The sequence below is a fragment of the Ruditapes philippinarum genome, unplaced genomic scaffold (assembly GCF_026571515.1).
Source record: "Ruditapes philippinarum isolate M1 unplaced genomic scaffold, ASM2657151v2 ctg607_1_1_1_1, whole genome shotgun sequence".
NCBI lineage: Eukaryota > Metazoa > Mollusca > Bivalvia > Venerida > Veneridae > Ruditapes > Ruditapes philippinarum.
Window position 1 is genome coordinate 1 of NW_026854188.1, and position 13,095 is coordinate 13,095.

At 29.0% G+C, this 13,095-nt stretch overlaps 3 protein-coding genes across 3 annotated transcripts; all 3 read right to left on the reverse strand.

The window, feature by feature from the left end:
* Positions 1 to 7,122: 7,122 nt before the first annotated feature.
* LOC132739341 (histone H3) lies at positions 7,123 to 7,699 on the reverse strand. The gene has a single exon (XM_060727035.1). The coding sequence runs from the start codon at positions 7,585 to 7,587 to the stop codon at positions 7,177 to 7,179; it is 411 nt and encodes a 136-aa protein (XP_060583018.1). The 5' UTR covers positions 7,588 to 7,699; the 3' UTR covers positions 7,123 to 7,176.
* Positions 7,700 to 8,390: 691 nt separating this feature from the next.
* LOC132739340 (histone H1-delta-like) lies at positions 8,391 to 9,075 on the reverse strand. Its single transcript, XM_060727034.1, has one exon. It carries the CDS (start codon positions 9,025 to 9,027, stop codon positions 8,449 to 8,451), a length of 579 nt encoding a protein of 192 aa, XP_060583017.1. The 5' UTR covers positions 9,028 to 9,075; the 3' UTR covers positions 8,391 to 8,448.
* A 388-nt stretch (positions 9,076 to 9,463) lies between these two features.
* On the reverse strand, positions 9,464 to 9,903 carry LOC132739342 (histone H2B; the record flags this gene model as incomplete). Its single annotated transcript, XM_060727036.1, is given in 1 exon segment — positions 9,464 to 9,903. A coding segment is annotated over 1 exon segment (240 nt), but the record flags the coding sequence as incomplete, so codon positions are not given.
* Positions 9,904 to 13,095: the final 3,192 nt, after the last annotated feature.

The window sequence follows — 13,095 nt, forward strand, 5'->3', positions numbered from 1 at the left end:
GGCCTTTTGGCCTTTTTGGGGCTGGGCTTTTCCCTTTTTGGGGTTTTTTTTGGGCCCCCTTTTTTTGGGCCCCTTTTTTTTTGGGGCTGCCCTTTCCCGCCCCTTTCCCTTTTTTTTTTTTTTGGCCCCCCTTTTGAAAAGGGCCTTAAGGGGGGGTTTTTTTAATAAAAAAGGGGGTTTTACCCTTTTTTTCCCCCCCAAAGCCCAAAAGGGGGGCCCCCCAAAATTTTTTTAAAATTTGGTTTGGGGGGCAGTTTTTTTTTTTTTTCAAAACCGTTTTGGGGGAACCCCCTTTTTTTTTTCCTTTTTTTAAATTTTTTGGGGTTTTTTTTTCCCAATTTTTTCCTTTTTTAAAAATTTTTTTTTGGGGGGGGGTTTTAAAAGGTTTTTTTTTGGGTCTTTGGGGGAAACCTTTTTCTTGCTGGAATTGGGTCAGGTTTTCCGGGTTTTCAATTTATTTCTTAATTTTTTTGTTTTTTTGGGGGGGGAAATTCAAAAAATTTTTTTTTTTGTTAAATTTTTTTTTAAAAAAAAATTTTTTAAAGGGTTCCCCGGAAAGGGAAAAAACTTATTTCCGGGGGGGGAAAAAAAGGGAAAAAAAAATTTTAAAGGTTTTGGGGGCCATTTTAATTTCATATTGGGGGGGGTTTTTTTAAATTTTTAAAAAAATTTATTATTTTTATTTAAAATAAATTAAAAAGGGTTTTTTAAAAATTAAAAAGGGAAAAAAAATTTTTTTTTTTAAAATTTTTGAGGGAAAAATTATTTTTTTTTAAAATTTAAAAAAATTTATTTAAATTTTTAAAAAAAAATTTTAATCCAAAAAAAGGGGAAAATTTGAAAAAAAATTTTTTTTTAATTTTATTAAAAACTAATGGGAAAAAATTTTTTCCCCTTTTTAAAAAAATTTTTTTTTTTGAAATTTTTCCCAAAATTTTTAATTTTTTTTCCCCTTTTTTTAGAAAAAAATTTTTTTCCTTTCCAAAAAATTTTTTTTAAAAATTTTAAAAAAACATTTTTTTTTAAAAAAATTTTTCCAAGGAAAAACGGTCGTTAACAAAAAACACCCCCCTTAAAATTTCCCCAAAAAAACCAACCGTTTTTTTTAAAATGAAACCCCTTAAAAATTTTTATTTTTTTAATTTAAAAAAAAACTAAAATAAAAAAAAATTCTTCTAATTTTCTTTTTCGTTAGATTTTTTTAAAAAACATTTGTTTTTTTTCCTAAAAAAAGGGTTTTGTTAAGGGGGTTTTTTTTGGGCGTTAAACAAAAAAAAATATCGGGGAAAATATGTAAGGAAATTTATTACCTTTTAAATCCCCCTTAAGATTTTTTGGAAAAAACCTAAAAACCCTAAAACCCAGTTTAACCCTTTATTTTTTATGGGTTTGCTGAATGGGTTTTTCAAATATCTTAAAACCCTAAAAAAAAAACCCCTTTTAAAAACCCCCTTTTAAACCCCCCCACCATTTACAAACTTTGCCTTAAAGTTTTATTAATTTTTGCCTTTAATAATTTTAAATTTTAAAAACCCTTTTATTAAATTTTTAATTTAAAAATTTTTTTACAAAGATTTTAAATTATTAGGGAAAACCCTTTTTTTTTAATTTTTTTGCAACATTTTGGGGCATAAAACATAAACCCTTTTGAAAAATGTTATTTTGAAATTTAAAAATTTTAAAAATTTTTTTAGTTTGTAAATAAAAAAAAATATATTTTTTAAAAAGTTTTTTACTTTTTGGGAATTTAAACCAAAAACCTTTCCCCTTTTTTCCGATTTATTTTTTTTTTTCGATTAATTTTTAATTTTGGGGGGGGTTTTTTTTTTTTTTAAAAAAACGTTTTTTTTTAAATTTTTGGGGGCGGGGTCCCCTTTTTTTTTATTTTTTGGGGGCGTGTACGTGGGAAAAATTTAATTTTATTAAACCCCTTTATTTTTTTATTAATTTGGTTTATGGGGCTTGTTTTATTTTTTTTGTTTTTTTTTTTATTTTTTTTTTTTGGGTTTTTTTTTTTGTTTTTTTTTTTTTTGGTTTTGTTTTTGTTTTTTTTTTATTTATTTTGTTTTGTTTTTTGTTGTTTATTATGTTTATTATTTTTTTGTTATTAATTATTTTAAATTTTTATTTATTTTATTTATTTAATATTAATTTTTATTTTATAATTTAATTAGTTCAATTTATATTAATTATTATTTTTATATTTAATTATTTTATTATTATTGGGGTTTTGTTGTTAATGGTTGGTGTTAAATTTTTTTTATCTGTTTATTTAAATTTGGGATTTTTTCCTTCCATTTTATTATTAATTGTTTTCCTTAATAATTTATTTTTTTAATTTCATTTTTTATTATTATTATGTTAAAAGTTTTTTTTTGAGAGGTTTTCAAGGGAAAAAAAGAATTTATTATATTCCATTTTTTTTTTTAAATTCTATTTACCAAATTTAAATTTTTTGTTTATCTTATATTTAAAATTTTTTTATTGGGGGAAAACTTTTATAAATTTTGAGGCGAAGCCCCCTTTATATCCTTTTTTTAAAAAATTTAAAAATTAAAATTTTAACTTATTAAAATAAAATAATTAGGGGATATTTTTTATGTTTTATTATTTTAATATTTATATTTATTGGAAAAAATCTAAATAAAAATGGGTTTTTTTAACTTTTTCCTTTCCCCGGAATTTTTTTGAGTGGCCCCTTTTAAAAAAAGGGGGGGGGGTTTGGGGTTTGTGGAGGGTAAGTTTTTTTTAGAAACCTTTTTTTTTGGGGGAAGGGGCCAAAAATTTTTGGAAACCCCGGGGCCGTTGGTTTTTGGGGCCAAGGCCCTTACCTGGGTTTTTTCGGGGGGGAAATTTGGGGGCCGGGGTTTCCCTTTTTGGGGTTCCTTTTGGCCCCCCAAAAAATTTCCAAGAAAGGGCTTTTTTTTCCCCCCCCCGGGGGCAAAAAAAAACCCCGGGGTTTTTCCCGGGGAAAATTTTTCCCCCGCCAAAAGGGGGTTTTTTTTGGCGGGGGCCTTTTTATTTTCCCCCTTTTTCCCCCCCGGGTTTTCCCACCCCGGGCCCAAATTTTTTTTTAAAATTTTTCCCCGGGTTTTTTTTTTTTTCCCGGAAAATCCCAAACCTTTTTTTTTTTTTTTTTTTGGGGAAATTTTTTTCTTTTTGGGAAAGGGGAAAATTTTTTTTTCCTTTCCTTTTTTTTTTTCCCCCTTTTTTTTTCCCCCTTTTTTTTTTTTTTTCGGGGGTTTTCCCATTTAAAATTTTTTTTTTTTTTTTTTTTTTTTTTTTTTTTTTTTTTCTTAAAAACCAAAATTTTTTTTATTTTTTAATTTTTAAAAAAAGGGAAAAAATTTAAAAAAAAATTCTAAAAAAAAAAAAAATAAAACCCTTTTAAAAAAACAAAACCCCAAATTTTTTTTTTAAAAAAACCCCCCCAAAAAAAAAAAAAAAAAAAAATTTTTTTAACCCCCTTTAAAAAAATTTAAAATTTTTTTAATTATTTTTAATTAAAAAACCCAAAAATTTTTTTTTTTTATAAAAATATTTTAAAAATTTTTTAAAATTTTTTTTTTTTTTTTTTTTTTTTTTTTTTTTAAAATTTTTTTTTAAAAAATTTAAAATTTTTTTTTTTAAAAAAATTTAAAATTTTTAAAAAACCAATAAAAAAAAAAACTTTTTTTTTTTTTCCCAATTTTTTTTCCCCCTTTACAAAAACCCGGGATTTTTTAAATTTTTTTGTTTTCCCCTTTTTTTTTTTCCCCAAAAAAATTTTTTATTTTAAATTTAAATTTTTTTTTTTAAAAATTTTTATATTTAAAAATTTTTTTTTAAAAAAAAAAATTTTAATTTTAAAAAAATTTTTTTTTTATTTTTTTATTGGGGAAAATTCCAAAATTCCTAAAAAAAAAAAATTTTTTCAGAAAAATTTTTTTTTTTTTAAAAAAATTTTAATTTTTTTTTTTTTTTGGGGGGTTTTTTTTTTTAAAAAAAAAAATTTTTAAAAGGGGCCTTTTTTTTTGGGTTTTTTTAAATTTTTTAAAATTTTGGGGCTTTTTTTAAAATTTTTAAGGGGGGTTAATTTTTAAAAAAGGGGGAAGTTTTTGGGGAAAAAAAAACGGGTTTTTTTAAATTTTGGGTTTTTTTTTTTTTTTTTTTTTTTTTTTTTTTTTCCCGCCCTTTTTTTTTGGGGTTTTTGGGGGGTTTAAAAGGGGTGGGGAAAAAAGGGTTAAAAAAATTTTTTTTTTCGGAAATTTTTTTTTTTTTTTTTGGGGAATTGGTGTTTGCTTTTTTTTTCCGAAAGTTTTTTGGGGGAAAATTTTTTTGGGATTTTCTTTAACCCCAAAGGGTTTTTTTCCCTTGTTTTTTTGGGGAAAAAATGGGTTTTTTTTTTTGGGAATTTTTTTTTAAATTTTTTTCCCCAAAAAAAAAAATTGGTTTTTAAAAAGGGTTTTTTAAATTTTTGGGGTTTTTTCCCCCTTTTTTTTTTTTTTTTTTTCCCCCCCAAAAAAAAAAAAAACCTCCTTTTTCCCCCTTTTTCCCCAAATTTCCCCAAAAATTTTTTGGGAATTTTCTTAATTACTAACCTTTTTTTTTAAACTTCCTTCCTTTTTTTTTATTTTTACAAAAACAAAAAGATTTTCCCGCGCCCAAAAAGGAATTTAAAAATTCCTTTTTGAAAATTTTTTTCCCAAAAAAAAATTTTTTTTTTTTTTTTCAAAAAAAAAATTATTTTTTTTAACTTTAAAAATTATTTTTTAAAAAATTTTTCTTTTTCCCAAAAAGGGTTTTTCCTTTAAAAAAATTTTTTTTTCCCGATTTTTTTTTTATTTTTTAAAATATAAAAATTTTTTTTTTTTTTAAAAACTTTTTTAAACAAAATAAATTTTTTTCAAAAAAAAAATAAAAAAATAAAAAAAAAAAAAAAAAAAAAATTTTTAATTTTTTTTTTTTTTTATTATTTTAAAAAAATTTAAAATTTTTTTTTTTTTAAAAAATTGTTTAATTATTGTTTTTTTTTTTTATTTTAAAATTTTTTTTTTTTTTTTCCAAAAAATTTTCTTTTTTGGTTTAAAAAAGGTTTTTTAAAATTTTTCCCTTTTTGGGGTTTTTTGGTTTTTTAAAAGGGGTGGTTTTTTTTTAAAACCCGAATTTCCCTAAGGGGGGAAAAATTTTCCCTTTTGGGGGGAAGAAATTTTTTGGGGGTAAAGTGGGGGGCCCCCTTGGGGGGTTTTGGGGGGTTTTTTTTTTTTTAACCCGGTCAAAAGTTTGGTTTAAAAAAAATCCCCGGGTTTTCCCCCTTTTACCAAAAAAGGGATTTTTTTGACCCTTGGGGCCCAAAAACGTTTTCCCCTTTTTTTTGGTTTTGGGGAAAACCCGGTTTTTTTTTTTTTAAATTTTTGGGGAAAACGGAATTTTTTTTTTTTGGGGGCCCCCCCTTTTAAAAAAAAAAACCCTTTGGGGGCCCCCCCCGGGGGCCCCCCCAAAAGAAAACCCCCCCTTTTTTTTTCCCCCTTTTTTTCCCCCCCCCCCCCAAAAAAATTTTTTTTTTTTAAAAAAAAAGGGGGGGGAAAAAATTTTTGGGGGCCTTTTTTTTTTAAAAAATTTTTTTTTTTTCGGCCCGGGGTTTTTTTTTTTTTTTTTTTTTTTGGGGGGCCCAAAACCAAAAATTTAAAAAAAAAAATTTTTTTTTTTTTTTCCCCCCCGGGGTTTTTTTTGGGGGGAAAAAAAAAAATTTTTTTTTTTTTTGGGGGTTTTTTTTTGGGGGGAAAAAAAAATTTTTTTTTTCTTTTTTTTTTTTTTTCCCCCTTTTTTTTTTTTAAAAAATTTTTTTTTTTTTTTTTTTTTTAAAAAAAATTTTTTTAAAAAAAAAAAAAAAAAAAAATTTTTTTTTTTTTTTAATTTAAAAAAAATTTTTTTTTTTTTTTTTTTTTTAAAAAAAAAAAATTTTTTTTTTTTTTTTTTTTTAAAAAGGGGTTTTTTTCCTTTTTTTTAAAAATTTTTAAAAAAAATTTTTTTTGGGGGGGGGGAAAAATTTTTTTTTTGTTTTTTTTTTTTTTTTTTTTTCCCCGGGGGGGGTTTTTTTGGGGAAAAAAAAAAAAAAAAAAACCCCCCTTTTTTTTCCCCGGGGGGAAAAAAAATTTTTTTTTTTTTTTTCCCCTTTTTTCCTTCCCTTTTTTTTTTTTTAAAAAAAAAATTTTTTTTTTTTCCCTTTTTTTTTTTTTTTTTTTTTTTAAAAATTTTTTTTTTTTCCCCCCCCCCTTTTTTTTTTTTCCCCCCCCCAAAATTTTTGGAAAATTTTCCCCCCGGGGGCCTTTTTTTCCCCTTAAAAATTGTGTGTGCTTTATATATGCTCGACATACCGACATGACCTACTTTCACAAGTTTTGCAAAATTCTGACCTACTGGTCGCTGATTGGCTGAAGCCATTTTGCCAGATCGCAGGCTTCTGAACATGATATTTCCGTGATTTTCTGTCATTTCTTTGATAATATTCTGCCTCTGACTGAACATTAACAATTCTAGCATGGTCTAATGTGTATAGAATGGCATAATATCACATCATTGCTTATATGTTTAACATAACAGCGAATTTTATTCATTTTCAACTCTGAATTAACCATCGGGACGACCGTTTTGAAAACGTGTTGTTTTGAAAACTTGTTTGCTATCGACTTTGCTATTGCGTTTCTGCAATACCGGGCATATATACATTGAGAATATGTAAACATCATGTCCCATTCGAGGCTCCATCATAGAAATACAGATACCCATTTTCTTCTTTCCGTTCAATAATTCGGAAATTTCTTTTTTTATAATTTCTACTTCTCTTCTTTTTTTTTCAAATTTTTTTGGCAATTTTCGCTTTTAGTGGCACTTAATGCACTAAGTACTACACAACTTACTGTTACTATGATAAAACATCATTATTTTATATTTTTTACATTATTTTTATATAGATTTTACATTATTTTTATATAGATTTTACATTATCTTTTTATATTTTACATGTTACTTACAACTATTTACATGATATTTATATATATTAAACTTTATAGGTGGAGTTTTGTTCACATATTAGAAGAATGAAGGAAATTTGACAATTACATGAAGGGCTTTCTTTCGGAATTATTTTGTGGCCCTAAAAAGGGCCGTTTTATGATATAAGGCCAAATAAGGCACTTAAGCACGTTCACCTCGGATGCGGCGTGCCAATTGGATATCCTTTGGCATAATGGTGACACGTTTGGCGTGGATGGCACACAAGTTGGTGTCTTCAAAAAGACCGACCAAGTATGCTTCGCTGGCTTCCTGCAGGGCCAACACAGCTGAGCTCTGGAATCGGAGATCAGTCTTGAAGTCCTGAGCGATTTCACGTACAAGACGCTGGAATGGAAGTTTCCTGATGAGAAGCTCGGTGCTCTTCTGGTAACGTCTGATTTCACGGAGAGCAACGGTTCCTGGCCTGTACCTGTGTGGTTTCTTAACACCGCCGGTGGCTGGTGCACTCTTGCGAGCTGCCTTGGTGGCCAGCTGTTTGCGTGGAGCCTTTCCTCCGGTAGATTTTCTAGCTGTCTGCTTTGTTCTTGCCATTTTGAATGTAGAACGATACAATGATTACTCTATGGTTTTTCTGTCACCTAAATACGTTCCCAAGCCCGCCGCCCTGTCATTGGCTGCCGTGAAAAAGCCGAGCTTGACTCGAAAATCGGATAGTAATTGGACTAATGACATCAAAGGAGACAAGTGCTCTCGACCAATCAGAGAGCAGCTTTTATATCCCGTTTTCTGCTTGAAAATGTAAAAGTAACAAGATTTTTTGCAGTTTTTCTCACTTCATTTTCCTCTTATTTATATGAAAATACACATTATTTCAGTCCGTTATGATATATTGTCTGTAACTATAGATACATTCACTGTTTCCTATATATATTTCATTAGAAAATACAGCAATATCTATGTTTCACTTCTGAAAATGTTGCCATGTTTTGGCTTGTTGAGGTGAATGTTAAAAAATATGACCATTTCTCTATTTCAATATTTACAACAGATCTTTTTCCTTCTTATTTATATGAGCAGACTTATCATTTATAAGAATAGACTTCAGTACATTACTCTTATACTTGTAAACCAAAAAAAATGGACAATTTTGCCAAAACATATATTAATTGGTATGGGTAATTTACTGTTAATCCACCTTATTTACTGTTATAATCCATCATAGAAACTCATTTATCATATCTTATATTAATTTATCATATATTATATTAATTTATCATATATTATATTAATTTATCATATATTATATTATTTAGAATGTATAATAAGTATAAATGGATTATTTTTGTTAAATATATGATTCACATGACAATATTGAATGACATTTTCTTTCGAAATATTTGGTATGGTCCTGAAAAGGACCTTTGTTTTGTTTTGGAAGTAATGATTTCCAGTTTATTTCTTAGCTGCTGCCTTTTTTGGTGTCTTCTTGGCTGCCTTAGGCTTAGCTGATTTCACCTTCTTTGGTGATTTGGCAGCTTTCTTGGGCTTAGCTGCTGCGGCCTTCTTTGGTGTTTTAACCTTCTTGGCTGCTGGCTTCTTGGCGGCCTTAGCCTTCTTTGGTGTCGCTGCCTTCTTGGCTGCCGGCTTCTTTGCTGCGGTTTTCTTCTTTGGTGTCTTTGCCTTCTTTGGTTTAGCTGCCTTTGGCTTGGCGGCCTTCTTTGCTGCCTTCTTAGTTTCACCGAGCTTGAAGGATCCTGAGGCGCCGGTTCCCTTGTACTGCTTCAGTGCTCCACTCTTGACTCCAGCCTTAAGAGCCATTTTCAAGTGAGAGTTGACGGCAGTCAGATTATCACCACATTTGTAGTTGGCAGTGATGTATTTCAAAATTGCCTGTCTTGAAGATCCAGTCCTCTCTTTCAAAGCCCCCAAAGCTGCAGCAATCATTTCCCCATATTTAGGGTGTGATGCTGGCTTTTTTGGCTTGGCAGCCTTCTTAGCCTTCTGTACTGGTGCTGGTGCAGTGTCAGTCATACTTGTGCTTTTGATTTCACAAAATTCTAGCGAAGAATGATTCAATGCGGCCCTGTCAGTACAATATATGCTAAGTAGGTCAGCGCGAAAAATATGCGCGCGGACCGGATGGAAATAAGTCAGGTGCGCGCAATGTAATTTCTATATTTGTGTTTCCCCGGTATCGCATATTTCAACATTTTCATTATTGTATATGTATATAAATATAAGTGTTTGGTATCAAATTAAAGGGAACATTCTTCCGCATGTGATAAACTGATTTTTTACCGTATACATATAAGGATGAAAAAATGACAAGTCTCCAAAGTGAGCGAAATAGGCAGAAATGGTGTTCAAGTTCAACATACGTACAGAAGAAACTCGATATTCCCTATAAGAAAACTATTGAAGTCAATGTAAATTACAGTTTTTCACTTGTATATGATGTCATCTTGACGGCGAGTCTTGAAGCCTCGGCGGCGATTCTCTCGAATATGTCGTTGACAAAGCTGTTCATGATGGACATGGCTTTGCTTGAGACACCGGTATCGGGGTGAACTTGTCTCAATACCTTGTAGATGTAGATAGAGTAGGATTCCCTCCTTCTCCTCCTGCGTTTCTTGTCAGTAGACCTTGCGGCCTTTGCCTTAGTGGCGGCCTTCTTGGATCCTTTGCTTGCAACACCTTTAGCTGGCATGATTGATATTCAGATACTGAATAGTTACACTCGCCAACAGAAAGCGTTCCTTTATATAAGGGGGGACAATGGCGAGAAATCGGATTGACCTACTTTGCAACTTTTAACAAATGCTTCATTTTCATTGGTTGACAGAAAACAGATGCGCGCAGCCATAGACTAGAGAAAAAATTACCTACGGGAACACATTTTTGTATGTGTCATAACTTTTGATTCTGATGTTCAAAATACAAATAATTCATTTTCTGCAATACTCGGTATGTCTTCAAAAAATAACTGTATTCAAGGTTGCCATACCTTAATCAGATTCGCAGATCCAATACCCCATTTTCTTCTTTTCGTGCCGAAAAAAAATCTCAAAATTATGTACAATTCTATTATTATGTTCTTTCATCACAATAAATGTTAACTTTAGGGTTATGTAATGTTCTAATACAACTTTAATGTATATAGATATGTTTTTTTATTGTATAATCATATATTAGGATATCAAAATCAGATATTATTAATAAAAAATAATACAAAAAATAAAGAAATAAATTATATAAAGTACTTTTTACATTATTTTTGTGTTTAATTACATTATTATCAAAATAGTAACATTTTGTATAGTGTATAGATACATATTATGCTATGTATACATATCTACTTATATGGGAGTGTATGTTTTATTGGACTTAAATATATATATATTACTTTTGTTTTTAGAGTTCGTTCAAAACTCATAACAGGGGATAATCCATAAATAAACAAATGAACCTTTAATTTATACTAAGAATGTAAAAATATTAAATATTCATTAAGTTGTTCGATATATATTGTAATGATATAAATGGGTGTAAAATGACAATTTCATTAACGGTGACAATCACTATTAAATTAGGGTTAGGATTTTTACGAAAATCACCATTACGGAAATTACCGAATAACAGTATGGTAGAGATATTAGGCAATGTTTACAAACATTGGGCGGCCTTGACATCTATAATTAACAGCATGTGATTTATAACCATGTTTTCGTATTTGCCAATGATCATATTACATGTCACAAAAACAAATTTAATGCTGAAAATACACTTTAAAGACAACCAGTCATTTAAATCCACAATAGTTACTATATGCATGAAATCCTCCCTGGCCAGTTCGAAGCTATGGCTTCAATTGGTGTGGTGTTTTTGCCAAAGGCCGGAACCATGTGAATTCTGTCAGGTAAAAAAACAAAATCAAAAAATATTTTGTCACATAAAAACTGTATCAAACTTTGCATTTGCATTTCTGTCTGAAATGAAAGTTTGTAAAGTTATGTATAATATATGTATATGTATAATTATTGAATAATCGGCAATTTATTCTGGAACTATTTCTTCTATTGCCATGTTACTACTTCAAATGTGTATCGATGCGCAAGTATACAGTATAAACATTATGTGGAGCGCGCACAAGTTGGTTTGGAGTTCATAGCCAGCCCAGGTAAGAAGATTTTGAACTGTATGAGAGTTCTTATGAAATTATTAACAAATTAACAAACACACTCGCTCACTTACATTACAGGCTACACCGTTTATTGTACACTGTGGCAATATTTACTGTTTTATTATTGGTTTAATATTGTAGTTGACCAGGCCGAATATTGGGCGCCATATCAGTTTTAAAGTATCTAAGAGGAATTATGCAATTTCTTGCTTGCTTGCTTGCTTGCTTGCTTGCTTGCTTGCTTGCTTCGCTACAATCTAGAACTTCACTAACTACTAGTCAGGGAAGAAAGTATGTTTGAGCAGCTGTATTCCAAGGGTATTTTTTACCAGGTTTTCAACGTTATTGTAATATCGGGCGGGCGGGCGGCCGTCCGTCCGTCCGTCCGTCCGTCCGTCCGTCTGTCTGTCTGTCAACTTTTGGTTTCCGCTCAATAACTTTATTAAGTTTTCATGTTATAACTTGACTTTGCTTTGACCTTTTGACACCAAACTTGCTTTGGATTGCCACTCAGATATCAATGTCAAGGTCATTTGCTTACAATAGAATGTTCTACTCAATAACTTCAGTGCACTTTCACCTATTGATAGCTGTCACCTCAAAACTTTGTCGTTGAAAACCTGATTTTCGTCGCATTCTTATTTTACTTTTTTAAATTATTGTATTATTAGAATTATTAGTCTATTTGTTATTTGTTATTTGTTATTATCTACACACTAATTTCTGTCAGTTTATGTTATTGAGAAAGGACCAACTTACCTTCTTCCAATACATAGTTTATTCATAGTATATCTTTAAAGTAGTTTATTTCAGAAGTGGTAGTTGCACAATTTAAGCTGGCATTTTGCCAGTTAAAAGCTAATAATGCCAATTTACTCTAGCTCTATTTAGTTGCTCTATTTCACTATGTTTTGATAGACTAATGATAACAGCCAAACATTATAGATTACAGCATCCATGTTCTTTTATCAAATGTAAAAACATAGCACTAGTAATGTGATTACTTATAAGCTGAAATATTTATTTAAATAGATCAGCTAGTTTTCAAGCACAAAATATGCTAAAATTAATTACATATGAACAAGTTTATAACTGTACATTGTCACCAGTAAGTGCTCTTCTGTTATATCTAATCTAATCCAAACAATTATTTATCATTTATAAATTAAAATGTTATTGTTTAGTTACAAGAAGACATCTATGTTTACTTGTGATCAAGATGTTTCTGACATTTAACCTTATTATCATTGTTCAAAATTATCAGATGTTCAAAACGCGTATATGTGTAATTATTATAGTAATTAGAAGATGCGTCATGCCAGTTAAACATTTGATCTACAAATTCAAAATCTACAAAATCTGCAAGTAAAAAATATTGCTAAATTGTAACCAAAATATAGAATATTAATGGATTTTTTATATATTTACTTTGTTATTGTAAATGTTAAAGAGTTGTTCAATTATTTTTTTTATGATTGATGATTATGATTTTTGTCAGATTAAAATCCAAGTTAAAGGTGTTTTAAAGTACAAGTTAAAGTACACTATTTTGGGTGCAAAATGGTAAATGTTGGTAACTTCTGGTCTGGTAACGTATTCATTTATCATAGTAACGTATCTGTTTAGAAAGAGATTTGCATACTGTTCTGTTTAATAGTAAAAGTACTGGTTCAGACATATTATTTATTGGTCAGTTATTTAAAAGCTTTATGAATATCTATCAACGTGTTCAGGGTTTTTCCAGGGTTTTTCAGTATTTTTATTAACCGAAAATGCTTTTATAAGTAACTTATGTATTTGGCATAAAAACAAGTCTGATTAATAAATAACATTTTCATCAGCCTCAGTTCACAAGATATTCATAGACGTAGATTTTTTTTCATATTTTGTAATATATTCCGGTAATGCTGAATTATTAT